The sequence below is a fragment of the Ricinus communis genome, chromosome 7, assembly GCF_019578655.1.
Source record: "Ricinus communis isolate WT05 ecotype wild-type chromosome 7, ASM1957865v1, whole genome shotgun sequence".
NCBI classification, from domain to species: Eukaryota; Viridiplantae; Streptophyta; class Magnoliopsida; order Malpighiales; family Euphorbiaceae; genus Ricinus; species Ricinus communis.
In genome coordinates, this window is record NC_063262.1 from 19,564,029 (window position 1) to 19,578,448 (window position 14,420).

Below are 14,420 nucleotides of genomic sequence, written 5' to 3' on the forward strand. Positions count from 1 at the left end.
CCTCGATTACTGATGATGTCCTTCGAAAATGACCTGAAATGAGAAAGGAAACAAAAGACAGGTGATTCTAGCATAAAACGGGATAATCATGCATAAAAAATGTAAACAATCGGGCATGAAAACATATGTATTATGATGCTTATCAGTGCCATATGTGTAGGTACATGAACCTTTATAATTAATGCGCCTTAATTGACTTCTTTAATTAGATTTTTTATGAATTACTAAGCTCTTTTACTATAATTTGCTTAGATCCTTAAAAGGCACGGTAAGAATTAATTGAAGAATAGCAGTAAGTATTTGTAAATGAATAAGCTGAAAGACTTGTATTGCTAGAAATTTGCATAAACAAATGAGTGTTTGAAATGAAACATCAATACAAGAAAAATTGTCTGAATAATGATAATTGGCTAAAAAAAACTCAAGCTTTGAAATGTGTTTGCTGGGAATTTATATTGAACTGTTGTTTGAAATAAACATAAATACAAGGGAATTATTGAAAAATAAATTTGCTAGAAACTAAAAGTATTTGCAAAGAATTTGTGCTTGAATATTTGAGTTTTGTAGTAGTGTTGTTGATCTTAATCTTGATGTCGGTCTCCCTCTCCATTCCCTACATCTATTTTTTATAGAGAGCCCCAAGTCCCACTTTTCTTGGGGAGTGCTTCCTTCTTTTTTGCTATAGAGCCTCATTATCTTCTTCTACTTGGGGAGTGAAGAAAACTGCTACACAACTTCTCCTGCCACTTTCTTTATGTGTGTGCTTAGTGATTACATATAATTATTAACTAATTAATTAATTAATTAAACTAGTTAATTATTGTGGGCTTAAGATCTTGGGCCTTTATTACCTTTGGCATTAGGCTTGAGCTCGAAAATAATTATAGGTCAAACTATACTTTTATCCTTAAAAATGATATGTTGAGAAATTATAAATTATAAAATTAATTTAATTATTCTTTTGTTAGAAACTAAGACAACATTATTTGAAAAATTAAATTATAGACATAGTTGATACTTAATAATAAATTTAAAAAAAAAATTAATTTCAATTAAACTCTTTGACGAGTTTGATTATGTTTTGAAAATGTAGATTTAACTTTTAAATTTTAGCGAATCTCAAGATTTTTCTAAAAAAGAGGACATATTACACCTAAGTACAAAATACAACAACAACAAAGAACAAAAAGCGGTAGACTATAGTGGCAATTTGCTCCCTGAACTTTAAAGACAGGGTCAATTAACCCCAAAAATAACTTTGTGACTATTTTATCTAGGACATTTCAATGAATGGTTGATTTGCTCCATTATTTGGCTTCCAGCCAAAAACGTTTACATCACTCGTTGCTTAGGAGATTAAATACAATTAATTTATAATATTTATGGAAAAAATCATTTTTCAATTAAGAAAACCTTTAGATTAATTAGGCAAGAGTTTAGTATACGTGGCAGCTTGGGGTAGAGAATACCCTTATCTTCTCAGCTACTTTCCCATTTAGCTTACAAAATAGGAATAAAAATCCTATAATCGATGAAACAACATCCTTTAAATTAAAAGAATGAAACCATAGAAATTCAGAAATTGTTAAAAGGGAAATAAGAGAGAGGCATATCGAGCTATTATGTAGTTTGTATTAAAAAGGGATTGAAGCTACTGTACTAAAGAAGAAAACTCATTTGCACTACTTGAAGCTTCTAGGTAATTCCAACTCTTTGAATTTACTTCTAGCATGCAATTTTTACTTATAGAAATTATTTTATAATGACATGGCAAATGTATTTTGTTTTATTAATGGGTCATTAGAAATGGGTTAATGTCATGGGATTTAGTAAACAAATGCTACATGATAAATGTATTTTATTTTATTAATGGGTCATTGGAAAATGGGTTAATGTCATGGGAATTAGTAAACAAATGCTTATGTTGGTTGGGCTATCATGTGTTACTTTTGATTAAAAAATTATTTGTTAATAAAATTGTAACAGCCTGGTCTAGAGAAGTGGTCCGACGAGGGCGGGAAGTGGACGCCGGGGCAAGGATAGGATGCATGGACAATGAGCGGCTTCTGACAAGTTTCTAGGATGGCAGCACTCTAAGGTACGGGGGTACATGAATGAATCGAATTGCACATCGAAATGGGGCGGGGAATGGTTGATAATATATACGTAAATAGTTGGAACTAATCATATGAGGCGTCTTTTGGTTGTTTGGTTGTGGAGTCATAGGAACTCTAAAGTTAAACGTGCTTGGTTCAAAGAATTTCGGGATATGTGACCTCTTGGAAAATTCTCGAACCCACCAAAGGTACAAAATTGTGAGGCCGGTCGAGGGCCAAAGTGGACAATATCTCATGTGATCTAGTTCTGGATCGTTACAAATGGTATCAGAGCAGGACCCCTCTAGTAGATGTGTGGTTCAAGGATGAACTAGGTGGAAGATGGTGGGCATGTGACAGCCTGACCTAGAGAAGTGGTCCGACAAGGGCGGGAAGTGGACGCTGGGATAAAGATAGGATGCTTGGACAAGAAGCGGCTTCTAGGATGGCAGCACTCTAAGGTACGGGGTACATGCATAAATTGAATTGCACATCGAAATGGGACGGAGAATGGTTGATAACATATATGTAAAGAGTTGGAACTAATTATATAAGGTGCTTTTTGGTTGCTTGGCTATGGAGTCATAGGAACTCCAAAATTAAACGTGCTTGGTTCAGAGAAATTTCAGGATTGGTGACCTCTTGGGAAGTTCTCGAACCCGCCAAAGGGACAAAACCATGAGGCCAGTAGGGGACCAAAGCGGACAATATCTCATATAATCTGGTTCCTCGTTACAAAAGTAATGTATTTGTTTATTTTACTAATGTTGTTAGTTTTCATTTATGTTAAAAGAATGCATGTTTGAATGATTGTTTGGTGTTGTATCTCATGATGCAATATGGATAATATTGAAGTTAATGTAAGAATACACCATGGGGGGTATTTGTGAGAGATCCTAAGCTTAGATATTTAAATGGTGAAGTAGAGTCCTTTCTTGTGTATGATATTGACAAGTTGTATTACATGAGAATTGTGGACATGACTAGTATGCTAGGGTATGGGCAAAAGCCTAAATTGTACTGGTTACAACCTGGTTGAAGAATGAACTAAGATATTAGATATATATTGGATGATAATGGTGTGCATGATATGTTGGCAATATGTAAAAATGGTGATAATATTGATTTGTACTGTGATCACCCTATTAATAAGGCTACTGTTGCAACACCAACACTACCATTACCTAGTAATATTGAATCTATTATTGGCAGTTTTGATAATAGTAGAGGGCCTGTTGAGGAGAATGCAGGGACAAAAAATACTAATGGAGGTGAGGAGTTAAAAAGGTAGACTCTTTAGAGGAAATTGAAAGTAAAAGAAGTGCTTTTAGACGGCAAGTGGAAGAGAATTTGTACAATAAGGCCAATATTGATGATATTCTCAATAATAATGAAGAATTAGAAGATGTGTTTATTGTAGATGGGGAATTTGACTCAAAATCTAGGGATGAAGAGTTAGTGGAGTCTAGAGTAGAAAAAGAAGGGCATATGTTGAGGAAAAAATATGCAAGTAATATAAAAGATAGTAATGATGAGAACGAGGAAGATTTGGGTAATTTTCAAGAAGTAGTGGTTAAGCCAGTTGGTACAGGTACTATATTTGAAGAAGTTGGAACCAATTAGGAGTCATTAAAGTGGTGGTGAAGACAGTTTTATAGAAGAAATTGATGATGAAGAGAATTCCACTATAAGAAGAAAGAAGTAAAAAATGAATTATATTTGATGCATCTGTTAATGTTTCCTCATTCTTAGTTAGCATGGTATTCAAAGATGTTATTGAATTTAGGTTTGCTTGTACTAAATACCTAATTGCAAGATATGTGGATCTTAATTTTGTTAGGAATAAGAAGGAAAGAGTTAGAGCAGTTTATTCATATCCAAATTGTCCATGGCTATGTTATGCTAGTGTTGAAAAGAGTATTAGTGATATTAAAATCAAGACCTATACTCCTAAGCATAGTTACTTGAAGTAGTTTAAAAGTAGAAGAATCACATGCAAGTTCTTAGATGAGTACTTCAAAAGAATTATTATTTATAAACCAACAACCAAGATTACTGATTTAGTAAAGAAAGCTATGGATGAATTAAAGTTTGATGTTAGGTACTCAATATGTAAAAGGGCTAAGAAATTAGTGCATACTGAACTTTAAAGAAATTATATACAACAATATGCATAACTTTATGACTATGCCGAGGAGATAGGGATAGTAATCCAAGTACAACAGCATTAGTGATGCCTAAACCTATGACAAATGAGTTTGAAAAATTTTATGTTTGCTTTAATGCACTAAAGAGAGGGTGGAAAGATGGATGCAAACCAGTTCTTGGACTTGATGGTTATTTTCTACAAACTCATTGTGGTGATCAATTATTAATAGTAGTAGGTAGAGATGCTAACAACTAGCAATACCCTTTTGTATAGGGTATAGTTGGTGTTGAGTGCAAAGAAACTTGGCTTTGGTTTTTAAGGTTATTGCAAGAGGATTTACAACTGAATGATGGATCAGGCATGGCCGTGGTGACTAATATGCAAAAGATGATGACGCTTACTCATGATTTCTAACTTCTCATTTCTTTACTTATGCTAATAGTTTTATTTCACCATTGAAATCCTAGTATTATTCCATTATTAGGGGTTGTTGTATGCTATGAAGTAAGTTTTATCTCAATCAGAGCATATGTGGTGTGCTATGCACATATTTTTAAGGTGGCAATGAAGATGGTATGGAGTTGATTTAAGAAAACAATTCTAAAAATGTGCAAAAAGTACATATTATAAAAGATTTCTGGGTTGTTTGGAAGAGCTAGATGAAATGGCTACTGGAAGTGTGCAAGAACTGTTAGTGTATCCACCACATACTTGGTGTAGGGCTTTCTTAAGCTTTGCAATGATGAGTGATGTCATTGACAACAACATGTATGAGAGCTTCAACAGTTTAATTCTGGATGCAAGAAAGAAGCATATTGTCAAGCTGCTTGAGGACATTAGAATTGTTATGTTGAATAGGATTAAAAATAAGAGAAAATGATCTATGAAATGGACATCAAGTATAAGCCCATCAGCAATTAAGAAGGACGAAAAGAACATAGAGAGGGCCTTTCACCGCCATGTTGAGTGGAATGATCTCACTGGATTTGAGATTTCCGAAGGTAAAGATAGGCAAATTGTCAATTTGGAAAAAAAAAAGTTGCACTTGCAGATCTTGGGATATAACAGGGATACCATATCCATATGGTATTTGTGCAATTTATCAAAAAGGATTGTCCATGGAGGATCAAGTTGCCCACTGGTACAAAAAAGAAGCTTTTGAGAAAAGCTATGCAAATGTAATGCAGCCTATGAAAAGAGATACCATATGGAAGAAAAATAGATTGCCTCCTTTACAACCTCCAATGATGAAAAAAAAGAATGCCTCAAACAAAAAGGAGAAAAGACCTTGAAGAACCCAAAAAGAGTGAAAAATACCAAGAAAATGGACTTAAATTCAGTGTAATATGTGGAAAAACTATGGACACAACAAGGTTAGTTGTAAAATGAGAAAAAAAACTGATGAACCAACTCCAACCACTGCTGCCAATGTTGATCATGATGGACAATCAACTCCAAATATTACAAAGTTCTTCAACTCAGTTTAAAGAGTATAATCTAGTAATTATATTTTATTTATTTTATGGTCACCTAATATTAAACATGGTTGATATGAGAAAACTAATTATTTTCTTTATTTCAGTCCACAATATGCCATAGTGCACAGGATTATATAAACATTGAGTTTGAAAACCTTTTTCACCATCACCAAGATCGGGATAAGTTAGAACATTTTGATATTTTACCTTAAAATTTATTTTTATATTTGCACTTACATTCTTATATGGTTAACTAGGGCACATTTAGTTCAGCAATTTATGGAGCTATAGGCATCAAAATAGGGTCAGCAACTCCAAAACATAGCAAATTTGCAATACCTCAACAATCTAATGAAAAAGGAAAAGGCAAGTCTGTTAAGAAAGGTCAAAAGAAACCTACTGGTTTATTTGTTGTTAATAGAAATCTACAATTTGATGTAAGTGTTGAATCTGACTTTGATTTTATATTAGAATATTTTTATTGAAACCAACATGTTAACTCAAATTACTTATATTTTATTTGTATTCAGAACGGTTTACTTTTAGACAAAATAAACAAGCCAACAAATTCACTAACAAAAAAAAAATTCAAAAAAATCATTGTCTAAGCTAGCAATCTTCCAAAATCACAAGTTTAACATAAGAACTCATACCAAGATGGTCTTTGCAAAATATTGATAAAGCAAGAGAAAAATAAAAATTGCAAAAAACAAAGCCAACTTGGAGACCATGACTTTACACAGACAATTGATTTTGAAAACTTTTTTTGCTAAATTGACACTTTTTATTACATAACACCTTTTGATTTAAATTTTTTTTTTGGATTTCAAATACTTTTTGGTTCAAGAAAAATGATATGTTTGAATTTTTCTTAATATACAAGACTGTTGATATAGGGCCATTGTATTTAATCATTTCAATAGTGTCCATGTTTGGCTTTGTCATTCTAACATTTGAAAGTTACTAGTTAATGAATTTTATATTTAAATCGTGAAATTCAAATTGTAATTTTTTTTAATTTTATACAAGTTACTAGTTAATTTTAGGGTTAATTGACCCTTGTTATAAAATTCATAGGGTATATTATTACTTTAGTCTTTTTGGTTCTATAAATAAGATATTATTGTTTCTATTTTTTAATATTTAAATTTATTTTATTAATAATTTTGGAGAGTGATGTACACGCGTTGGCTGGAAGCCAAAAATAGGGCAAATCAGCCATTAATTGAAATGTTATGGGTAAAATAGCCACAAAGTTAATTTTGGGGTTAATTGACCCTTGCTTTAAAGTTCAGGGGGTAAATTGCCATTTTAGTCGGTAAGAGAGCCTTACAAAGTTTGAGCAGACTTCTTGTTCACTTGTTTGCCACAACAATCTAAACCCTAAATTCAAATAACTACACCCTAAATCCTACATCCAGAAAATATAGGAATTGCAATGGAAAGTAAATGCCCAATCGATAAAAAGTGGGCTTCTGAAATCTCTTCTCTCCTCCAACCTCCTACTCCTGTCGAAGTCCAGGTACGAGTGTTTTGGCTCTATTAAAGTTGAGTTTTTTTTTTTTAATTTTAAAATTTAATTTCTTTTTGGTGACATTTTTTTAGGAGTATTTTGAAGGGCTTATATCAAGCAGGCAATATACTGGCATCAAAGTTAATCAGAATAGTCAATTTGGAAAAGGTACCTTTGTTTTTAATCTATTTCTCTTTTAATTTTTATGTATCAACCTTTTCGTTTAAGGTTTCAGTTAACTAATACTACTAAGCTTATTAACAGTTTTAGCTGTTCATTAACATAATTCATTGGGAAAACCAGAGTAAAAGTTGTTTTCTTACTGTTAGTAGTAGTGATTAAGCTTATTTTGTGACGATATACAGCTGGAAATGGTGTATTTCAGGCGTCCACGCTGGTTTGGATTTCAAAGAAGGGGAACTCGTATTGAAGGATCAAATGCTTGTGGGAATTCAACATCTTTCAAACAAGGTATTCAAAAGTTAATGTTGTTATTTTCTTTTTATCCATTGCTGTTTTCATTGCTATAATTGCATTTCCTTTTTTTCTTTTTTCTTTTTTGCAGATTGACTGTCTGGTATGCAGCTTTTGTTTCAGATTTATTGGTTCAATAGAACTTCAGATTGGGAGGAAGCTCTATTTGCAAAACCTGGGTGTGTCAGGGTGTGATGATAAAGGAATTCTTACACATATTTCGAATGAGATTAATTCATCTAATGAAGAAAATGATTATTACATGAAAGATGGTAATGATTTGAAGAAATGCACTTCCAGCAGTTCCACAGAAAAAGTCACTTTGCCTAAAGGGGTTGTGGAATCATTAATGAGTGGTGAATTGCCACTGCCTCACTCCAAGAAATTTCCCTTACCTTCCCCCATTTCTTGTTCTGGGGGATGTGGAGAAGCTTACTACTGTAGGTAAGTTTATTTAGAACTTCTTAAAAATGGTGAATTTCTGGAATTATGTGTTCATTGTAATTTTCTTGATAAGTAATCCAGCATGAACTATCCTTCTTAACAATGTTGCCAATATGGTTGTAGCAAATTATGTGCAGAAGCAGATTGGGAATCTTCTCATTCATTACTCTGCACTGGAGAGAGATCAGAATCATTATCTAGAGATGCACTTCTCAAATTCATTCAGCATGCTGATGGTACGATCTGAAATGTTCAAGGCCATTGCTGTTGATTAACTTGTTTAAGTACCTCCTTTTTGTGTTGCTTCTCAACTTTTCTCTCTTCTATGTTCTTTTATTTTCAGAGACAAATGATATTTTCCTCCTTGCAGCCAAGGTATGTGCTATTTTGAACTTTCTTGTTAACTTTCCAACTACTGGGGAGTGGGCCTGGTGTGTTGTCATGGGAGCAATCCATAATGGCACATGCAAATTGGCATTTCAAATTGTTAATAACTTCTAGTACTAGTATTATCCTTGTCCTGTTATTTACAATTTGGTAAAAAATGTGTCTTGGGTAGGAAACATGCAATGAGGCATGTATCTATGCTAAGTGTCTTTAAATTGGCATGTGAACATGGTTGATAGGCTGACTGGGATTTCTGCTGGTCCAATCAACTGTAGATCCTGGTCGTACGTATAGTGTCAGACAGACTAATGCTTTCTTGAAGTGAATCTAATTTCTAATGTTCTTTGCATTTACGAAACTGTGATTCACATTACTGTATCTGAAAGTGAAGTCCAACGTGAATGCACCTCTTTCTTTATGCTGTTTTTTTGACACAATTTTGATTCATAATGTTGTATCTGATTATGTTGAAATTGTTCATTTGGGAATTTCCCAAACAAGTGCAATTGCTCAATTAGTATATATGAAGAAAGGGTAGTACATGAACTTCTAATTTTGTCTAGGTTGTCTTATGAAACATCTCTATAATACAAAGGAAATTTGTACCTTCCAGTGATAAACTGAATTTCTTAGGCTCTGTTTGGCAGACAATTGCTTTTACCATTTTAAGATATAGAAAGCTAAAAGCTACTTATCGGGAAGGACAAAACAAGTACACTGATTCTGCTGATTTGGACCGCTCTAGACTCTCTTTACTTTTGGAGGCATGGAAGCCAATATCAATTGGATACAAGAGAAGGTAGATTTTTATTTTGCCAATACATGGGTTATGTTTTAATAATCCTTGAAAGAGATATTTAGGCAACAGTATCCTCGGGATTGTAGTACTGCATACACAAACAAGGAGTCAAAGCAAAGAACACTAAGCTAGTAAGGATTGATGAACACTAATGGGGGAAGAGAAAAAAGGAAGAGATAAAAAATATTGGTTAAATAGATAAATTAGAAATTTCTAGACCACCGCCATTCTCATTTTTATGATTTATGTTTGTTATGGTTATGTATTCAACTTAACACTCTATCCTATAGTTATAAGCAAATTGATTTTACTTTTTTTTTTCTTGTCTTTCAGGTGGTGGGAATGTGTTTCATTGCCAGATGATATTGATTGCTCTGATGAAACTGCCTTTAGGATGGAAATAAGAGATCTTGCGTTCACGGTAAAATCATCTAAGCTAAAGCCAGATCTCATTGTCTTTAAGCCGCTCAATGTCCTGATGCATGTCCAAATGTAGTCTAACAAAAACAAAAATATTTTCTACTTTGTCTATTTATGTATCCTCTTGTGCAGAACATATAGTTCTAAGGAAATGACAACTTTCTATTTAACAATCTAACCTCAGTACCATTATATACTCTTCGTCGTTGTGATTCTCCAGGTAGAGTCCAGCATGATTTACATACATTTATAGCAGTAGTCATAATGGCTGATCCTTATTGGTGAGAGTTGCAACAAAGCCAAGCAACCATTTAGCAATTATTAAAAATTGTGTATACACTTTGTGCCTTTTCTTTCGTTTTTTGCCTATCAGAAAAAAGTTAGTATGTTTGAGAAATTGTGAAAGAAATGTGATCTTTGAGTTTTCTAAATTTCACATATGGCCTGAAATGAAACTAAGATACCATCATTCTATGAAATATATGGAGCATTCAAATGTTTCAAATATAAAATAAAGGTATTTCTATTTGTCTCCGTTCCATATTTTGAACCTTTTCCAAAAACAGCATACTAGGTTTCATCTATTTCTGCTGTTTATAGAAGCAACTTCTTATACTTAGATGGATTTGAATTGTGTATTTAGAATGGTTATATTATTGGGACATTAATTTTTTTATTATATGGAAACTAGCATCACTTATCAAATTGGGATCTTTGTCTATATGAAACTACTTTGGTATACATGAAACTTGTTTCTGCCTTTCGGGTGCCTATCTTCTATTGTTAGTGTATGTATTTTGTTATGCTTTTCCATATACTCAGTCCTAATGGTTCTGTTTGAAGTTTTGCAGTCACTGCAGCTCCTTAAGGCGGCCATCTTTGATCAGGAATGTGAGCCATGTATCCTATTGTTGGTTCAGTTATGTCCTTTTCTGAATTTTTGTTTCTTACTATTCTTACCTTTTTTAATTGAAGTCCTTGACAGAACCAAGTATTCTCCCTCGAAATCTATGGGAATATGATTGGAATGTTTGAACTGAATAATCTGTAAGTATGACATTTCCTGGGCCAATTATTTCCTGTCCTACTACACAAAATTGTTAACTTTGCATACAGAAGTGGTAATAATTGCAATTGATCTGGTTTACTGAAACAATATAAAAATGATTCCTAAAATAGATTGTGTTGTCAGGTTTATTGCATGCATGATTTTGCTCGAGTTTTCAGCTAGTAATTTGAAGTTCCGTTTATGACAGTGATTTGGTTGTAGCCTCTCCAGTAGAGGATTACTTTTTGTACATTGATGATCTTCCATATCTTGAAAAGGTTAGAATGCTTGTCCTTCTGAGTTCCAAAATTGTGTTCTTTTTCTTTTTTCCCAATAGAAAATTGAACTCTAGTGCCAATCCTAAAATATGATCACAGAGAAAAGCTGAAGAAATTACACAGCCCATTCTGGATGCTCTTGGTGATGGCTATTCAGTCTGCTGTCAGGGTATAATTTAAATTTACCGTAATTGCTTTGCCAGTTAGTGCTAACAAATTTATTATTCTTTGTTCCTGTGCGTCGAGATGTGTTTGTTTTCTTCTTTTCTTCTTATATTACAACTTTTAAGGAAGTCTGCAAATTTCTATTTTTCTTCTCTTTTTTTCCTCTTTTTTTTTCCCTTTACAGTACTAGTATGCTTATAGTTTGTGGTACTAGGGCTGCAACTGAACTGAGTCAAACCAAGCTTTAAGAGTTCAAGCTTGGCATAACATTAACTGAGCCCAAGCTCGATTCGAGCTTGAATGCTTGAGCTCGAACTCGACTCATCAAAATCTTACTAAACTCGAGCTCAACTCGCCTTTGCTCATTTACATGATAAACGAGCCTAGCTTGAGCTTCGGTTGTTAAGAATAAACAAACCAAGTCCACAAGCTCAACTTGTTAAGGATTTACATGATAGACGAGCCCAGCTTGTAAAGGTGTAAAACAAGTCAAGCTTGTAACCTTGACTCATTAAGGATAAACAAGCCAAGCTTGCGATCTTTGCTTATTTGGATAAAAGACATCAAACTCAATGAATTAATTTCATTGATATTTTAATTAATTAGTTCTATTGAGCTATTTTTTTATTTGTTAAAAGATTCAAGTTAAAGGGCAGAAATTGTTGTTCCCATATTGGCTTTAAATAAAAGCTCTTAGGTGAAGCATAGATGGTCTTACCTTATATAGTGAAAGCACCTCTTATCCTTTGGTTTTAGACAATATGGCTGAAAATTTCACATGAACTCGTTTCATATTTCATTCTTTTAATAGTCCTATATTTGAAAGCCTATGCATATGCTATTTTATAACTTTATTTTATACATATAACCTCTGCAAAGATCTTGTAACATATTATAGTTTAGAGTTATATTCTAACTCTAAATTATTTTTAAAATATGAATGTTAATGGCATGAAGTTGAATTATTCACAGCTTTTTTGTCAAATATCAAAAGGCTAAATAAGTGGGACTTATTTTCATATTTATTTACAAATTATATTCATTAATGGTTCAAACAAATTATCTTCTATAATTATATTTACTTTCAAAATTAAATTTTATAATTAATTATTAAATGATATAGATGAAAAAATAAATGAGACTATAAACAAGCTCACAAGCTTATATACGAGCTTAGAAACAAATTGGCTCGCAAGTTCTTAACGAGCCGCCATAAACCTGTTATAACGAGCCACAAAATCATGAACCTGGACAGGCCGAGTGCTAATAAGCTCGTGCTCATCTCGTTTGTATGACAGGCTTGTTTATTATACTCGAGCTCTTCTTGTTAAACTTACCAGATAAATTCAAACAAGCTTTAACTCGTAAACGGCTCAACGAATGAATCCAGTATACGTTAAATTAGGCATTCCTTTCTGTATATTTCTCGGTAATAGCAACTGAATAGAAGAAACTACTACCTGGAATGTATTTTCTTCTTCACATTTTGAACTATAGTTCCACCATGTTTTACGCAATCCCATTGTTTATGTGTATTTGGATGATTCTATCTTCTATTTATATCAATTGGTACATGTCTAAAGTAAACTATTGTTTTTGTTTTACATTCAAAGGTGCAAGTTACTACTCTGATATTTGATAATTTAGTTCATTGTTGAATATTGCATCAGGTACTGCATTCTATCCTTTGCAGAGTTGTATGAACCATTCTTGCTGCCCAAATGCAAGAGCTTTCAAAAGAGAGGAAGTATGCTTCAAGTTCATATATATATTTGGAATAGAAATGCAACAAATTTTTACAGCAAGAGTGATAAAAGTTCAGTTTCTTTTGTGATAATGAGAATTCTCATTTAAGTTTGTCATCGATTGTAGGACAGGGATGGCCAAGCAACAATCATTGCCCTCAAACCCATTTGTAAGGGAGAAGAGGTGGCTCAATCACTCTGCTGCTTCTTGCTCTCGCTCATCTTGAGGAACAGAGTTTTTACCTAATAATGGGTGCTGAAGGATTCTTTTTTCCCTGGCATTTGCAGGTTACGATATCATATATAGAAGAAGAGCTTCCATTTGAAGAGAGACAGACATTACTAGCAGATTATGGTTTCCGATGCAGGTGTCCCAGGTGCTTAGAAGAAGAGACCTGAACTTTTTCCAACTAGAGCTTATGAAGAAGCCATTAAATGGTATAGACTGATTTGAAGCATAAAGGGAAACTGGTGTGTAATATGCGATGTGTGATTATAAAAAATTTTGTATTGGAGAAGGTGAAAAAAGAGGAAGAAGTGACGGGAAGAAGACTGATTAGTCTAGTGCAACAAACAGTTTTACTTTTCATATTTTAATTGTTACTAAACAGTTAGTTTGGAATTTTGGACATCGGTTTTGCAATTAGAGCTTTTTTGTTTACAAATGAAATTGATTAATGCTACCTGTGGATAAAATTTTTAAGATGCCATGTTTGATTGAAATTCATTAAGAGATTTATTATGAGAAAAAAGAATGATGTAATTGAATATATTTTTATATTATAGAATATATTTATAAATTAGTATGAAATTTATTTGAAAATTTTATTTATTTTATTAGAATATAGTTTAGATATAATCAATTTCATACAAAATTTGAATATGTAGAGTTTAAGATTAATTTTTTGAGCTAATTATAAAAATAATCATCATTTTTAGCCTTTTTATGAATTTAACGTGACTTTTTAATTATGACAATTCCAACACAAACCTTTATAATTTCTTACAATTTAAAGCATTAGTTGAAAATTCGACATGATTTTGTTGACGTAGTGCAATAGTTAGTTGAATTACTCCATGTAGACTTTCCATATTTGCTTAACTGTAAATGAAATTATAAATTTTGATTTTCTTTACAATTTTATCATGATTTTTTAATTTTAAAAAATTGGTAAAGAAATTTAAATATTTAATATTTAAAATATAATTAAATTAGAATAGATAAATGATTGGTCCAAATTGTATATAGATATTTAAGGATATTTTAGACTTTAATGGTATATTTCTATATATAATATAGTGAAAATATATATTTTTATCTCCATTTAATTTTTTTGTCTAAATTCAAAAACTAAAATCGTCGAAGAGGAGAATTTGAACTAAAAATACACTAATGGACTTTAATTGAACTGCAGTTATAAAAG

General features: G+C 32.4%; 1 protein-coding gene across 5 annotated transcripts; it reads left to right on the plus strand.

The window, feature by feature from the left end:
* The first annotated feature begins 7,050 nt into the window (after positions 1-7,050).
* LOC8277714 (histone-lysine N-methyltransferase ATXR2) lies at positions 7,051-13,699 on the plus strand. 5 transcript variants are annotated; one of them, XM_015717224.2, is made up of 15 exons: positions 7,051-7,245; positions 7,329-7,404; positions 7,622-7,707; positions 7,802-8,154; positions 8,278-8,390; positions 8,498-8,529; positions 9,189-9,340; positions 9,674-9,761; positions 10,612-10,660; positions 10,753-10,807; positions 11,017-11,086; positions 11,186-11,255; positions 12,922-12,998; positions 13,129-13,180; positions 13,285-13,699. In XM_015717224.2, the coding sequence occupies exons 1-14, from the start codon at positions 7,162-7,164 to the stop codon at positions 13,168-13,170; spliced, it is 1,347 nt and encodes a 448-aa protein (XP_015572710.1). In that variant the 5' UTR covers positions 7,051-7,161; the 3' UTR covers positions 13,171-13,180; positions 13,285-13,699. The 5 variants fall into 5 exon arrangements, with proteins under 5 accessions (XP_015572710.1, XP_015572709.1, XP_015572708.1 ...); XM_015717223.3 differs by having other exon boundaries at positions 13,129-13,166; XM_015717222.3 differs by having other exon boundaries at positions 7,052-7,245; positions 13,124-13,166.
* The last annotated feature ends 721 nt before the right edge of the window (positions 13,700-14,420 follow it).